The sequence below is a fragment of the Monodelphis domestica genome, chromosome 3 (genome assembly GCF_027887165.1).
Source record: "Monodelphis domestica isolate mMonDom1 chromosome 3, mMonDom1.pri, whole genome shotgun sequence".
Taxonomy (NCBI): Eukaryota; Metazoa; Chordata; class Mammalia; order Didelphimorphia; family Didelphidae; genus Monodelphis; species Monodelphis domestica.
Genome location: NC_077229.1, coordinates 100,158,496 through 100,176,176, shown reverse-complemented (window position 1 = coordinate 100,176,176; position 17,681 = coordinate 100,158,496). Strand labels below are relative to the sequence as shown.

General features: G+C 40.9%; 1 protein-coding gene across 1 annotated transcript in view; it reads right to left on the bottom strand.

Annotated features, from left to right (window-relative positions):
- Window positions 1–149: 149 nt before the first annotated feature.
- Window positions 150–17,681, bottom strand: part of LOC103098203 (signal-regulatory protein beta-1-like) — a 131,960-nt gene continuing 114,428 nt past the window's right edge. The window contains exons 4-8 of the mRNA XM_056821008.1: window positions 7,865–7,912; window positions 6,880–7,233; window positions 5,917–6,180; window positions 5,476–5,592; window positions 150–277 (exon numbers count right to left, since the gene is read on the bottom strand). Coding sequence (XP_056676986.1) covers window positions 150–277; window positions 5,476–5,592; window positions 5,917–6,180; window positions 6,880–7,233; window positions 7,865–7,912 — 911 coding nt within the window. The remainder of the gene's footprint in view (window positions 278–5,475; window positions 5,593–5,916; window positions 6,181–6,879; window positions 7,234–7,864; window positions 7,913–17,681) is intronic.

The window sequence follows — 17,681 nt, the reverse complement described above, 5'->3', positions numbered from 1 at the left end:
TTCAGAGACCAGCAGTCCAATCCGCTCTCAGAAATTGTCCCCAATGCTGCCCTGTACAATAGATGTGCTCTTTCTGAGCTCCACTTCTCCCCTCACAATAGACTTTGGCTTTTGCTGTTGACAGCCCAACCTCTATTCCAAGATGCCTTTCATCTTTCTAGACTGATATACTGTTCCAGAGTCCACATTGTTGGAGACTTCCAGCCTGGCACCCACTCCACCCCTGCTGAGTGAACACCTGCTGTTCCAAAGTCACTGCCCAAGTTTCCATACAGACCTTAAGGTAGAACACAGAGGAATCTATTCCTTCCTAGGTGACATCCCCTAGCTGCCAAGGTAGACACTGTCATGGATGCTATGTGTGACCTTCCATAAGTCACCTTTATCATTTTCTGTTTTCTCTTTGGCAAAGCAAGTTGATCAGGTGAATGTGGAATGGGATGTAATGCTGAGGTGGAGGGGATGTTGGACTTTAACATTTCTAAGGTGCCATCCATCTTTGTGACTCCCCAATACTATGATTTCCTATTCCCTGATCTCCTTCTCTACCCCGTACCTTCCCAGAAGAAATAGACCAGAGCCTCTAATGGCTTCAGAGAAGAGTTCCTGAGACATCTGTGGATTTTGGTGGAGGAGGACAGTGTGGTTGTTCAAGTGGGGGATGCCAGTGAGCAAAGCACAGATGAGGTGTGTGAATAGAGGGTTCCAATCAAGCAGCCCTAGGTTTACATCCTGCTCCTGACAATTACTCCCTGATTCTGGGGAAATCTCTTCAATCCTATGATACTGAGTTTCTTCATCTTAAAATAAGGATAATGAAATAGTCATGCCTATTCCTTAAAATTGTTATGAGAGTCATTTGAGATGATATCTGTGAAATGCTTTGCGATTTCCAAATTATAATATGAAAAGTTTATCCCTATTATTGGAGAGAAAAAAATGGAGAGAAACTTTCTCTTCATGAGACCCAATGCCAAACAATAAAACTCAGATAATTCCAAATGGGTACAATTATGAACTCTGATCAGGATCAGATCCTCATTACAATTTTAAGCTCTTCAGGCTCCTAGACCAATAGGAGGCCAAAGGGCTTTGAGGGCTGAAGGCACTTTTCTAAAGTGAGTATTATGGGATCTCAGGGATTAAGGGACTAACATAATGGAGGAAGAGATGAGGGTGCCCTCCAGTCTATGAAAATGTGTTCAGAGCTGTCAGAGGTTGATATCTCTGGGTTTATCTTAGATAAAGATCTGAGAGCCCTCCTCAAAAGTTGAATTCTCATGGTCTGTCTCTGAACAGGTCTGAGTGCCCACACCTCCACCTTCTTTTAGTTTCCCATACCAAGATTGCTGAGTGTTCCATGAACTCCACATGATTCCTGGAACCATTATCTTGCCCCAACCACTCTCCTATCAGCTGCACTATCTACATTCTTGTTACACATTCCCATGGACCTTTCTCACAGGTGATTGTTTGTAATTCCTGTGGTTTTTAAAAGACCTTTAAAAGATCTACCAGTCTTCAATAAACTCGAACCCATTGCCACCAGCACTGGGTCCCTTCTTACCCCACACTGTGATTGTGACTGTGATTCTTATCTTTTCACGGGCCCTTATCTTCAGGTGAGGTCCTTCTTATTTCTATCTTTATATTTTCTCTTACTATTTTCCCCCTTCCTTACCTGCAGAACCCTGGTCCCAGGGCAGCCCCCCTCTGGGGCTTTCATACAGAGTAAAGGAAGGGGAGTAACACAGTGGAAGAAGCCCTAAAGAAGAAGGAATTAACTAGGACCAGGGGATAACCAGTCCCATAACAAACTAGAAGTTGTCAGACCAATTCACAGACCTGAGAAGTCTGAGTTCCCACTAACAGATAGAACTTTCACTTAGGAACTAGAAGCAGTATAATGATAGAATTTGCCCCAGCATAATATACCATATGCTTTAACTTTTGTTTTATCATATACACTCTTATTAGTTTTGAGCTACCAAGTGCACTTACCCAAGGGACATTTCAGAATCTGAGCCCAAGGAAAGTTATACTCTAAACAATGATTTTTCCCAGGCATCAAGCCCTAAGATATCAGACTCCATACAATGGGTTATCATATACACTGCGCCTAAAGCTATCAAATACTTTGAGAACTTGGTCTGTCACAAATAATAAACATGAATTATTGCACTCTTTTCTATGATCACCTCTAGTATCTGGTATATTTATTATACACTCTGAGCTCAAGACTATAATATTCTCTAAAATTTGGCTTGCTGGGAGACCAAAGTAAGCTGCTAATAATTTCTGAGCAAAGTGAAACAACAGATAGATAGATAGATAGATAGATAGATAGATAGATAGATAGATAGACAGACAGACAGATAAAATTATTCTAGTGACTTTGTTGTGATGTGGAGGAGAGAATAAAGGTGGAAAGACATATCAGGGGAATATCTCAACAATTCAGGAAAATTATAATGATGACTTTTATGAATAAGATGGCAATAAGATTAAAGATGTACAGGCAGGAATAAAAGATGTTGTAGAAGCAGAATTGGCAGGACTTGATGACTAATTGGATATTCTGAAAAGAGCTGAAAAGTCAATGATCACTCCAAGGTTTAGTTGGTTGTTGTCCTTCATACTCAAAGAGGACCAAAAACATATCACTAGGTGATATCTTTTGATTCAAGTATAAATTGAATTTCATTGAAGTAGAGTTGCATAAAGTCATCAGCCTCACTCTTTTTCCCAGTCAATCAAAGTCCAGTGGCAAGATGAAAGTCAAGGTTCAGTATGTAGTGGAAGACGTTGGCATCTTTGATGTCTAATTGAACTTTTAGTATGTCACAGTGCCGGCTTCCAAATATCCATGGCCAGTGGAATAAATTGTTCTCACCCACCCCTTCTGTAGGAGGAAGTATTCATATGCCTGGGGTAGATGCCACCCTAGTTCATCAACAGGTCTGAAGCCTGTTGGTTATCATCAACCTGGTTTAGCCCACCTACCAAGACAGTTTCCTGGGGTATGGCTACTGTGTATACTATAGCTTCTTGGAGCCACAGGTGAGAGCTGGGTAACACGTAGATATGAAAGGAGAAAAGCAGTCCTGAAAAGGACTCAGCAAGCCTTCACACCAGAGGTGCTAGTCCTCACTATACACCCAATACACCCCACTCCAAGGAGACAACATGGGAGAATAAGTGAATTGAATGATTAACAAAACAAGGGTAAATACGTTCAATTTTGAAAATATTAAATTTGAGGGACCAATGGGCTATCCAGGTAGATATTCTCTGAAGGCATCTGGAGATGTAGTTATAGGATTTATGAGAATGATAACCAGTAGAGACATGTTAATGAAACCAGGGGGAGTGAATGAGATTGGCAAGGAAAAGAGAGTCAAAAGAAGAAAAGAAAGTCTAGGGCTTTCCCTTAAAGAATATCCACACTAAAAAGCACCCAGAGAGGAAGACTGAGAAGGAGCAATTAGAAATGGGAGTGAAAAATAAAGATAATATAGGGTCTCTGGAGGCCAGTTGAAGACAATGTGTCCAGCTGTAGATGATAATCTGTGTAAAAAGTTACAGAGAGGTCAAAGGAGGATAAAGGCTGAAAGAACACTCTGGATTTAGTATTTAGAAATTCACTAAGAGAATTCAGTATGTACAAATATGAAGGGTTTGGGGAGAAAGTGAACAGGGAGTTAGAGATGATAACTTCTATAATTTTTGCACTGGAGAGGAGTGTTGCCATAGTAATGAGTGGAAAATAAAGATAAAGATTATTTGGGAAAACCCAAGTTTGTCATTAGAGGGAAGGATCTAGGAGTGCATGAGACACTGGAAGTGGAGCCAGACCCTGGTGGAGACAGAAGAGAATGGAATCAGTGACAGAAACAGCACTAGAGATTCCTCAGGATCAGTGTGATGAATTAGAAAGTGTGCTCGTTTTAGAATCAAGAAAGAGTATTAATTAAGATTATTAAGTCTTCTTTTTGGGTATCCCTGCCCCATGGTTTTTATCACTCAAGTTAATTCTCAACAACCACCAAAATGGCTTTTCTAAAATGAAGATTCAACCACAGGTTAGAATCAAGTCTCTTAACATTTCCCAACTGTGTAATGATGGACTAAGCCTCTCTGAAACTCAGTTTCCTCATTTTTAGAAAGAGGGAGAGAGCAATAGTTCTAGTCCCTCCCACCCAGGGCATTTATGTGGCTCAAATGAGATGGTATATGTAAAGTGATCTGTAGCCTTTGCAGTGCTAAATACATGTGGACAAATATTAATCTTTGGTCCAAGGGCAGGGGTAGATGTGATACCTAGAAGCTAAAAAGGCATAAGCATGAGACAGGATCTGAAAAGAAAATCTCTCACATAAGTCCTCAGGCTCCTTAGGGAAATCAATTTTCTTCCAAACCTATCAGAAATGTGAGTAGAGGAGAAAAATATGTTTGGAATGTTTGGAATTGTTTGTTGTTGGTTGTTTCAATCATTTCATCAATGTCTGATTTTTGTGACCCTGGCTGGCTGGGGTTTTCTTGGCAGAGGTACTGGAATGGTTTGCCAAGCATTCTCCAGCACATTTTGCAGATGAGGAAACTGATACAGTCTGTGTGACTTGCCCAGGGTCACACAGCTAGTAAGTTTCTAAGATGAGATTTGAACTCAGAAAGATGAGTCTCCTACAAAATAAAGATAGCAATGAGGAATGGGCTTTCTCTTTTATTGATAGAAGGAAATCTTTGGTCAGGTAACTCCCTCTATCAAAGCAGGTTGTTATTTTTCAGCAAATCATAGTATTAAAGGGCTGCCTAGAGCAACTCTGAGGAGATGAATAATTTGCTTAGGGGCAAATAGTCAGTATATGTTAGAGATGGGATTTGGAAACAGGTTTTCCTAACTTGAAGGTCAGCTCTCTCTCCATTATGTCAATTAAGAAAGAGTTGAATAATTATAAAATTGGAGAGAGGGCCCAGCTAAAATGCCATAGCATAAATGTGTTGTGCATGAAGTTAATTGAATTTGAGATTTTTCTCTACTGAGACTCAAGATCCCCAAACAAGAAGCAAAGAAGGAAAAAATTGGGATCCACTCAGAGATGAAGAAACTTTGAGAAAGCCAAGGAGAAGAATAATAAGCTACTCTCCAACCTGAACCCTGGGTTGTCATGTTCCCAGAATTTTGGATCATCACACATTCTAAAGGTCTAGGCCATCATTCACTCCAAACCCTGAGCCATCATTCAAACTGAGTTCTTCTGCATATGCTTTGAACCCTGAATTCTCCAATACCCTTAACCTAAGCCATTTGTATCATGCTCTGTGTGGGTCATGATCATGAGGAACTCTGTGGTGTCACATTATCAGAATAGGAGATAAGGGGACTCAGATTGGATCAAATAATCTCACTTCTGATCATGTGGCTTAAGTCCAATATCATTATCTCTGTCCTTTCATCTTTAACCTTTAACCCACCTGTGAGTCCCTGGTCATAGCAGGATAATTCAAGCTGAGGAAGGATCCCAATATCTGAAGGCAGAATGATATCATTAGTCACAGCCCTGGGATCCAGTGAGCCCAGAACTTTCCTCCCTAGGACAGAACATCTCTCCAAAGATCAGAATACCCTTTGTTAGCCAGACTCTCCTCTCATCTATCCCAGGAACCTCACCCCCAATTTGTGGGTTTCTGCCTCACTCTCAGTCAGAAAACACTGATCAAGAACAGTCCTTTCTATCCAAGGACTCCTAGCCCCAGTCCAGGACTCTGTTCCCTAAACTAGGGAACCTTTCCTCACTCTATAGTATTCCCCCTCCAGTTCCTACTACTACACTTAGTGGTTCATAAAACACTCCCAAAGCCAAAGATGACTCTTTGTAATACCACCCCCTTTGCCCAAGTAGGGACTAGTCATACCTGGCTGGTGGGACTCATGGGTCTCTTTGCCAAGGTGCTTCACTGAACAGGTTACTGAGTCATTGTCACCAGCCTTGCCAATCTGGATGGCACTGTAGACACCATGGATTATGGGAGCCACCGTGAGGGCCTGGGCTGAGACTGAAGCCCCAAGGGAGGACAGGGATGCATCAATCTCCTTGGGGTAAAAGTCACTGACCAGGCAGGCCACAGCATCCTGACTCCTCACCACAAACACACTGGGTGACAAAGGGTCCCGAGGTCCTGCAATCAAACCATGACTTCCTGTCATTAGCAGATCCCTCTACAGTGCACCCTGCCAGCCAGGAACCCAGATCCAAGTGTGAGACAGCACCCATGTGACCAAATAACTGTGAAAGCAAACTTCACCCACTTCCTGGCCCCTTCTCAGCCCTGGTCTGGCCTCCTGTGTGGGGAGTAAACTCATGAAACCAAATAACTGAGAAAAAGAAACCTCAATCATGTTTCCCACCCAACTTTCACCTGAACCCCATATATGAGAAACAAATTCATGTGACTAAATAACTGTGAAAATTAGACCTCACTCCTAGCCCCTTGGCCTCGGGCCAAGCCTGGCTCTCATGTCCCCAGTTCATATATCTATGCTACCCCAGAACACAGCCCTTTTCCTCCCTCCCAGTTCTCCTACTCCTAGCTTCCACTGGGACTGACCGTTTTCCGGGCTTTACATCTGGGTTCTCAAGTCAATTAGCCTTATCAATGATGGGCATTATGACCTGTCACAGTCCATCCCTAGGAATTACCACCTAGAGAATTCTAGTTGTGCACATTCATGAAGAACATGTGATAGAGAGAAAGGTCTGGGAAATAAAGGATCTTAGTTCTGGTCTGGGCACCAGCACCAACTAACTTATGTGACCTAGGACGGTACCTTGTTTCACAAATCTATTGCCCTAAAACAGAGACAAAGGAAGCACTCACCGGGTTCCACAGTCACATGTGTCCCAGAACCAAAGATCAACTTGTCTGTGTCATCTCCATAACCCATCGTCCTTGCACAATGATAGTAGCCAGAGTCTCTAAGGCTAAGGTTCTTGATCTGGTGAAAAATCTGGCTGTTGGTGTCCTCTCTTCTGGAAGTGATGCGATCCCCACTGACTTTTGAAAATCGATGGTCAAGACTGGTCAGCCACAATGGGGCACCTCCAAGAACCCAAAGATACCAGCTTAGTTGGCTTGTATTAAACAGGAAGCCAGATGTTTGGCACTGGAGACTCACGGTCTTTCCAGCTGGGTGTGAGCCTCCTCCTGACGCCTCCAGCTGTGTCTCATCTCCTGGACAGAAGAAAAAGTAGAGGCAGAATAAATAATATTCCTTCTATACTTCTAGGGGTGAAGGTCTTGAGTCCTGAAGTCTCCTAAATGCCATTCTGTCCTAGACCCTCCTCGTTCCCCGCAGCAGCCTAGATACCAAATTCAGGTACCAAATTCTCTTTAGATACATCATAGGGAAAGAAGTGGAGAACATGAGTCCTAGAGCTACAGGAACAGTCAAGCCTGGTTATTGACAAGTTTCAGGGAGTCCCAAGGATTAGGGCTATTCCTCAATTGAGGGAAGAAACTCCCTGGGTTCACAGGTTTGGGGACCTTCTTGGGATTAGACGGTGACATGACTAGGATCAGGAGAGAGAAAATGCCTCTGGGTTCTTATGTTTGGGGATTACTAGGGTTTGGGGCTCCTTGAATGATGAGTTTGGAATATTTTAACATTAGGAGGCAGAGCTGGCTATGGGAATTAGCCCACACAACCACCACAGGCTGGGGTAAAAGATGACTAGAATCATCAACCCAATCTAAGTTTTCCCCATTCACAATCCTGTAACCCTTAGGAATCCCAATGGAGGAGAATTCCTTACCCATCTTCCCCCACCCCCACATACATGTATTGGGGAACATGGGAACTTACGTGGGAGTACAGTCACTTCTGTTCCATGACCAAAATTTTCCCAATGAGCTCACTGTGCCACAGGAAAGAATCTAAACCTCTCATCCTTTAGTAAGGGCAGGTGGAACATGAGGTGGCAGGAAGTAAGTTGGAAGATATAGCAGGATCTAGGAAGTGTCAGAGACATCTGTTGTCAGGCTCAGGGCAACCCCCAAGTTCATGAAATCCCGGTAAGGGGTGAGGGAGACTTCAAGAGGCAATGTGACAGCATAGACTTGTAGTCAGGATACCTGGATTTAAAGCCTCACTCCAGCATGAACTGACTGTATGACCATGGGCAAGTCATTTAACTCTTCAGTGGCACAGGAAACTCTCTAAGACTATAAGTGTCAAATAAGTTTTTGATCTGCATGAGTCAAAAGAATTGTCTTACTATGAATTCCCTATATCAATTAAATCATAGGATGAATTTTTTTTAAAAGTAGTGGACTTCATATTCATATTCTGACTAAGAGTAGATCTCAATAGACTCAGAGATCCCTCCAGGGTCCCCTCCTTGATGGAATTCCAGGAAAGTCAGATCCTTGAGAAGAGTTGGTCTTTGTGAAACTTTAGAATGACTATTAAAACAATTAATGGAGTGACTATGCACTTTTCTTTTCCCAATTTAAGAGTGAAAGAATGAGTCAAAAAGATGATAGGAGAGCACTAGAAAAGGAAATGATGATAACAAAGAGCCAATACAGTTTCATCTAAAATATGTTCATGCCAGGCTATTCTCATTGCTTTATTATTACTACTGTCACAAAACTAGTTAATAAGGGGGAATGCTGCAGATATAATTTACTTAGATTTGAAGAAGTCTTTTCTTTCAGGGAAGATGAAGAGATATCAACTAGATGCTGAAAGAGGAATTCAGAACTACTTGGACTTATAGGGCTCATTAATACTTCAATGTCAGTGTATCAGTGGGTCTCCAAGCCCCAGAGATTTGTGCCTGACTTTGCTCTATTTAATATTTGTATTAATCACTTGTGTAATAGGGAACTGGAACATTGCAGAGTGCATTGGTGTGCTCCATTGAGGGAAATTTCCCACATAGAAGAGGCTGGGAACCAAAGTTCCAGGAATTACCTTGGAGAGACTGGGGAAACACTCTATAACTGCTTCTGACCTGCTAACCATGTGGCTCAGAGGAGCCTTTGTCAATTGGTCAGGTAGATAGAACTAGGGGCATCTTCAAGAAGGTTACCCCCTTTGGCCTAATATCTTTGCCTCCTCAACTGTTGCTCTCTCTTCACTCACAGTGTCTAGCAAGAGACAAACCTGTAAGAGGAGGATCTTTAAGGACCTCTTCCATCTGAGACCATGTAGCCCTGGCTTTGGTCATTGGCCTCTGTTTCTCCTTTTCTGTTTTAGGTAGAGAAATATTACCTCTTACCTTGTGAGTTTCAAAAGGTCTGGATAGTTTCTAGCACACTGGCATCTCCGAATCTGGGGTTTGTAGTCATGCCCTGAGGTAAAAGGTGTGACCTTTGACAGTAGCCTTCCTGGACCAGGTCAATGATAGCTGACAGCTGCATCTGGACATGAATACGGTGAGAACGATATTTTATAGGAACTGAACTAAAAGTGTACTCCTGAGATGTGGGGAGGAAATGATTGTATGTTCCTTCTTGCTATATCTTCAAAGCAAATATTCCTTTATAAAAGCTAATTGATGGTAGTTTGTTAAATGTAACTTGGATACTAATAATTGGTACCTAACAGTGGTTAGGAGGGGGATACAACTATTGGGAACTGAAGCAAATAATAATAGAGAGATACACATGTTCCCTCTCTCTCCCACAGCAAAAATCCTTACGGTACCCTGAAACCCAGGACCTGTAAGGTTCTCAAAGAGTGAGTCAGAGCATATTTCCTACACTTGGATAAAGACATGGATGGAGTGCTTAACAAATTAGTGGGTGACAAGATGCTGAGGAGAACAGCTCATGTGGATAATAAAGTTAAGATCCAATAAGATTCTGATAGGCTAGAGAATTGGGCTGAAACTTATAAGATAAGATCCCAAATGGATCAATATAAAGCCTTATACTTGGGTACAGAAAAAAAAAATGACTTCACAAGTAAGAGAAGGGAAAAACTTTGTTAGACAGAAGCTTATGTGAAGAAATCAGGGGGTTTGAGTGGACTACAAGCTCCTCATGAATCAGAGGTGAAGGAGCAGCCATAAAGGCTAATGTGACTTTGGTCAGCATTAAGTGGGTCAGGAATACCAAGAGTATCGAAGTGATAGTTCTTCTGATCTCTGTCCTTGTCAGACTTTACCTGGATTTTGGTGTTCAGTTCTGGACATCTTATTTAAAAATGAACATTGACATGTTGGAGAGAGTCACCAAGGAGGGTACCCAGGATAGTGAAGAGCCTCAGGCTCCTGCTTCATGAAGAATGGTTGAGAGGACTAGAGATGTTTTAACCTGGAAGAAGAGAAGACTCAGGGGAGGACATGATAAATTTGATCAACTCTTGTAAAAGTTCTCACATATGAGAGGAATCAGACTTGTTTTGTGTGGCTCCAAAAGGTAGTAGCAATAGGTGGAAACTTCAAGGAGACAAATTAGACTGATAGCAAGAAAAACTCCATAATAACAATAACAATAGCTGACACTTAAAAGCACTTCAGGGTCTCTGATGTGCTTTACATGCATTATTTCATTTCATCCTCCTAATTATCTTGTGAGGTAAGTGCTTTTGTTGTGGGAGAGCAAGTTTGTGGTGGGGGATGGAATATTGATTCTCACTCAGAATTGCAGCTCACACCCTTTCAATTAAAGTCAAGGAACTGTTTACAGATAGTAAGTGTTACAGATAGAGTTGGAAATAATCCAAGGTGATTGAATGGCCCACCCAGATGGAATTGCAGCCCCCCTCAAGGGATTCAGATTGCTAGATTTTATTGAGGGTCTGAGGGATTCCCTCCTCCCATCCTTGGGAATTCTCCAACCTCCCTCAGATTATTGTTCCCATTGGCATTCCAGGGGGTATTCCAGGCTGAAGAACAGGGAAGGGACAGAGAAGAGGAGGGGGGCATGCACAGAGCTTGTGAGATTTCCCTTAATTAAAAAGATGTTCCCTTAATTGCAAAGATCCCTAATGCACCTGGGAAAAGTTCCCTCTTGTGCCCTATTTGTCAGATGTTTTAAGGTCCTTTGGGTGTTTGAGTATCCTTTCTCAGTCTTACAAACTTTTATCTAAGGGAATAAAGTCATAACATCCTTCAAGTTAATTCATGTGTTTCACAAGCTTCAATATGCCTCAGTGACTCAATTACACAAATCAGCAACTCAAACTACTTAGTAAGCCACCTGTGACAAAATCATTTATCTTGTGTTCTGTCTGTAATCACAATACAAAAATATAGAATGTTAATCAAGTGATTTGTTAAAAGTTAATGTGTCACTGTTCCAATTACCTCTCTTTGATTTTGTGTATCTGCATGCCAAGAATATGGATATAAAAATAAATCCCAAGCCTGGGAATGTCAGAGCAGCTGAGAGGCAAAGCAGTCCCATGGCCATAATGATTAAGCTGTCTTCCATTTGTTATTTATTTTATGTTATTTATTTTGACTGATATTTCGACACCAGTCGGGAACCCTGGAGTTGGGAGTGGGGCTGGACCCTGACCGTGGCATAAAGGGGCCCTAAAAGGACCAGATCTCAACTTACATGCAAAGGCAGTAATCATACAAACTATTTAATATGAATTAAGAGATTTTTAAAAAGTCAATCAGTGGACTTACCCATCAGGGTATGACCCATAATGAAACATGCTACCCATCTCCTGATAGGTGATGGACTCAGGTACAGAATAGAACATAGTTTTTTAGATGTCATCAATGTGGGAATTCAACTATACATATCAGTTACAAGGTTGTTGTTTTTTCTTTTTCCTCACCTCAGTGTTGAAAGAAGGCAGGTGGTAAAAGGAGAAGGAAATATATATATTTTTGTTCATTGAAAAACTGTCTCTTTTTGCTGGTATTTGTATCCCCAGTGATTAGCACAGTGTCTGGCACATAGTAAAGTCTTTTTTTTAAATAGTATTTTATTTGAACATTTCCATGCATTATTCATTAAAGACAAAGATCATTTTCTTTTCCTCCCTCCCACCTCCCCCCCCACCCCGTGGCCGACGCGTGATTCCACTGGGTATCACATGTGTTCTTGATTCGAACCCATTGCCATGTTGTTAGTATTTGCATTAGAGTGTTCATTTAGAGTCTCTCCTCTGTCATGTCCCCTCAGCCATTGTAGTCAGGCAGTTGCTTTTCCTCGGTGTTTCTACTCCCTCAGTTTGTCCTCTGCTTCACATAGTAAAGTCTTTTTGTTCTATTTTGCTTTTGTAAAGACTAATAAATATTTGTTAACTTGCCTGGAAAAATTAAACTCAAATTTGTTTTTTAAAAAGATTTATACTTAACAGCTAAACCTGGTGTTGGTGACTAGAAATCTCTTGGAGATGGAGAAATAGGATTCCAAGTCCCTGGACAAAATTTTCTGAGCCCAGGATCAAGGGAAAGGTTGAATGTTGTGCTAAGGATAGGAGTTAAGGGGTGAGACCCAGGACAAAGCAATTCTCAGTCTGTTTCTCTGTATTTAGTGGTGCAATTGGGGAGTCTTTCCCCTAGAAATGGCAACATTCTCAAACTAGATCCCTTCCCCGTGGACTGAAAAAGCACCCAACAGATTTGCTCTGAAGAAAAATTCCAAGAACTAAAGTTGTCTCCTGAGAATTACCAACCTCTGACTTGGAAAGAAAACCTGATGCAAGGGCACTGAGCAGAACTGAAAAAGGAAGAATATGGGGGGGGTGGATTTTGGGGGATAGATACCACTTGCTGGAAGCTCTTCTAGGAGTTTTGTTTTCTTATAACTTAAAAAAAACTTTATTGCATACTTTTCATAAACTCAAAAACTCAAATGGTGTCAAGATAGTAGTTTTGGAAAAAAATTGCATCCTAGAGAAATGAGAAATTTCCCAAAGTGAACTTGGTCCCTCTGAGATGCTCTGACACATTTGTAGGACATTTTTCCCTAACATTGAGCTTAAATTTGTCATTCTGTAACATACCTACATTGCTCCTGTTCTACCCTCTAGCATAATACAGAACAATCTAATCCCTCTTTTAGTCCTTCAGATACTTGAAAATGCTATATTGTGTTTCTCCTAACTCTTTTCTCCATCAGACTGAGAAAAATTGAAAGAATTGAGGAGATTAGGATAGCAAGTGGTAGTATAAAATGAGGCCATTGAGTGAACCACACTGATTCAGTCTTGTAACTCAGTTCTGGAGGTAGCTCAGTTCTGTTTCTATTCAATTATGGGGCTAATCCAACTTCTGGTTCTGTGAGAAAACTATTCAATTGTGGTAATTAGAAGAAAATTGTATTTAATTTTTTGACACTAGCCCTATGTAGCTGGGAAACTGGACCATCTGTAGCTGGCTGTTTAGAGAGTCTAACTAATAACCTAGGTTATGTTGATCAGAAATGCAATCAGATACTAAGACTTGTGAATCTTGAAATTTCTCGGACTTGTAAACTCATAAGGAGCAAAGAGGAAAAAACTTACATGGGACTATTCCCCATTTTAAACAGTGAAGCTACTTAGATCTAAAATGTGTGAACTCTACTTAAATCAGAAATGGGAAGACCTCTACTCCACCCATACTTAAGACTGCTTTAGGAAAGAAAACTCCTTGCTAAACAATGAAAAATACTTACACTCATACTTAAGCCATTCCTATTTTTAGAATTAATACAATGGGGTGCTAAGTACTTATTAAAGGTCAGGCAACTTGTAAACTTACCAGGACAAAAAGGTGAGAAATTTACTCAGAGATTCTAATCTACTCAGCTGTGAATTCAGAATGGGCTGTCCTTTGAAAAACATCTACTGTGATTGGTAGATGGAAGAACTTAGGGGAGGTGAAATAGGAGAAAACCCCTTATATAAGAAAAAGACGATCTCTTGAGATAAATCTCTTGAAGGACAATCTCTAAGGAGGTCTCTCAAGGGAGGCTGACTCTGGCTGGAACTCCCTCTGGGGAGACTCTGTCCCCCAGAACCCTTGCTTAGACAGATCTTGTGGTGAGTGATAAGACTGACTGATTCTCTCTCTCTTAAGACTCAGGTCTAGGCCATGTTGGCTTAAGGCCCTTCATACTTATACCTTTCTCTCTCTCTCTCTCTTTCTTTAACTCCTCATTGTATTATTAATTAAATTCTCTATAAAACCCAGTTGACTTGGGTATATTCATAATTGGGAATATTTCCCTGGCAACCACCTTATATTTGATTAAAAAACAAGACACTGTAGTGAAAACATATTTCCTGTGGTCACAAATTTACTCACCCACTCATATCTACTATAATTTATATCTTCCACTATTTTACTCACTACAGTTTACAACCTCAACCATTTTAACTCTTACAGTTTATTGGCATCCACTCTTTTAAATGCTACAGACTGATGCAAGGAGTTTTCTCATAATTGTACATCTCCAGCAACCCATGTCTTATCTGAAAATAGGTATCATACTGACGAATCAGGTTGTTTCCATATTCCTTTGATTGTTTACAAATATTTGGGGAGTGTGTGACACCACTTTTTCTGGTTTCAGGGAATTATACCCATTCACTCTTCCCCTCCCAATTTCGAAAGTCTCTAATCTTTCATCCAATAAAAATCAGATTACCTGATGTTGTATTGTTCTTTTTAATTGATTGACCTTATTTGATTAATTATTTGTAATGTATAAGAGTCTGTCTCCCCCTGTGTTCAGAATCTAACCCTAAATTGAAGAGGTCTGGTCCCAATTTGTTAGGCAACAGACAGGCATTGCTTAATAAAATAATTAGCTTCGAAGATCAGACCTTTGTTTTCTTACTCACTGCATCCTTCACCTGCCACAATTTCCCAGTGCCTTCAACTTATTCTCATTTGGCATGATGTCTGCTTCTTGTCAACCTCCTAGGGACATCCTTTATAAAATGTTCTGGACAAAATTGAACAAAATATTTTAGATGTGAACACTTGCATCACTTCTTCCCTTAGGGAAATTATCCCTCTTTTAATGAAGCCAAGGACCTTATTTGCTTTTGCAGTGGCCATGTCACATTATTGAATCACATTGAACCTTGTTTCTCTGCAACTGCTAAACTTTTTGCGTGTGAATTGCTCTCTAATCATACCTATCTACCCCATCTCATATTTAGCAAGTTTATTACTTTTACTCCTTGTCTAGGACTTGTGCATGTCCTAATAAAATTTATTTTATATTTGTCTCATTCTGGTCTATTATGATCTTTTTGAGAACCTATCATCCAAGGGCTTATTATCCCTCCAAGTTTTGTGTGTGATATGCAAATTTCATAAGAATGGTATCTATGTCTTTTCCAAATCATTCATAAAAATTTTCAATACTCCAGTGTAGCAGTCCACCCCTAGCTATGGGCAAGGGAAACAGTTGGTAAGTACAAATTGCCTTAGAAGAGAGCTTGCTCAGTCTTGAGCATGCTCAGTATTGCAAGTGGCTGGGAAAGCCTCTGACCCTTGACCCCAACTTCCCCCAGGTTAGGCGGGAGCACAGGTTTCTTTGTGCTCACCTGGTTAAGAGAAACCACACCTATACCTTGTCATTAACCAATGATGATCATCCCTGTGTACTGTGTATATTTGCATATCAAAGAGATTAAATAGGTCTCAGCCAGTTCCGCCTTTCTCTCTTCTGCTCTTCTTCCCTTCCAGCTCACACTGATGCCTGTCCTTGCTTTAATCTTTAATTAATTTAATTTAATTTAATTTAATCTTTTAATCTTTCTCTATCATCTCTCTGACCTGTGTGGTATTGAATCTGCATCTCTGGACTGGTAAAAGCCTTTGGAAGGGTCCTTTGATCAGAGCTTGGCTGTGGCTCATTGATAATTCATAAAGACTCATTCCTGCCACCTCATATCTCTACTTCGACTCCTTCATCCCCCTAGTGGTATCTAAAACTTCTATCCTTTCTCTATCTTCCTACCTTAAAGCTTCTCTCTCCCCTCTGAGGAAGCTTTATCCAGAGTCAAAAAAAATTATTCCATAATATTCATTCTTTGGGTTGGGCTATTCTCCATATTGAACACAAGGTTGTATGAGAGACTTGGCCAAATATATGTCTCCTTTTAACTGTTTTGTGTGTATTATATACATTCTTAAATATATATTCCATTTTCCTTATTAAATGATAAATTCTTTAAATATTGGGATTTCCTTTTTTTTGTTTCTCTAATGTTTAGCACAATGCCAGACACATATCCAATGCTTAAAAATGTTTGTTGATTGATTGATATATGGAATCCTGTTCTATTTGTAGCAAAGAGTTATTGGCCTTCAAAACTCACTTATGTGTCTCCCTATAGCCTGCTATGTGACTTCTTCCCATTTTTATTCTGATCATCTTAATTCTTAGATAGTCCAGGAGCATGTTTGGGAATTTTTTGTTAATCATTTAATTGTGGCATATCTCTTGAATATTAAAGTCATTTGTGAGGCTACTTATTTTAAAAAGTAACCAATAATAACATAAAGATGCAAACAACTATTTAAAATATTTTATTTTTAAGGAAGATTACATCTGAAGTTGCCTTCAACCACCATTACAACTGCAGATGACTTTTAACTTCTGGGGGTAGAAATTCATCTTTCAGTTTACTCAAGATACAAAAGTCTCTTATCAAAAAGTTTTTTGGGGGCAGCTGGGTGGCTCAGTGGATTGAGAGCCAGGCGTAGGCTTGGGAAGTCCTGACTTCAAATCTAGCCTTAGACACAACCTAGCTGTATGACCCTGGGCAAGTCACCAAGGTGAGGAGATGAGGTGAACAGGAGGAGAAAAAAATGCTTCTTTCTCCTTGTTGACCATTCTAGACTCCCCCTTATACCTATCACTCAAAAACTTTTCCTTTTAGTTTCACTTCACCCAAATATATCATACTATACAAATCCTGATGGCTATTCTCAACTCATTTCCAGGTATTTCTCCCATACTCTTCTCCCTTTCTCATGAAATTCAATACCTAGCTCACAATCTTACTCTATACCCCTTACCTTTATCCTTGGGGACCTCAGTTTACATGATAACTAGAGGATTGGAGACTTGAAAGGTATTCAACAAGGATATACATTAAGGCCATTCCTTGCTTATTCTGCTGAATGACGCTCCCCCTGTCTAAGCTGTCCACTGTAATCAGTCAACTAAGAATCATACCTGAGGTGGAGTTAAGATGGCAGCCTAGAAAGAGCAGAAGTTCAGACTGCTGAATATCCTACCTCACCTATTGGAAACTGAATGCTCCTAGGGGACTGGAAATAAAACCCAACAACAAGACAGAGCCAAGAAACTGTCCTGCTGGAATCAACTCAAAAGGTATGCCCCTGAAAAGCCAGAATCTGAGAACACTCAGGTTTAAGGGGAAGGCAGAAGGAAGGTCCCTCGACCCCTACCACTCACCCAGAATGCAGAGCTCCCAGCAGCAGCTGGACCTTCTGGGTAGGCAAAGGTGCTGGTCTGGAGGGTGCACCTTGTGGGTAGGGCTGTGCCAAGTTCAGAGCGTCGAACACAGGCGGCAGGGAAGAAGCTAGAGAGGGAGCACAGAGCTGGCAGCCTGGCCAGAGCTATGTAGATCCTCCATATTTGCTCCAGCCTTCCAGGAGGTTTTGGACTCAGACCACACCCATCCCAACCAAGCTGAACTTAATCCCATCAAAAGCCTCCAGAACTCAGGGAAACAC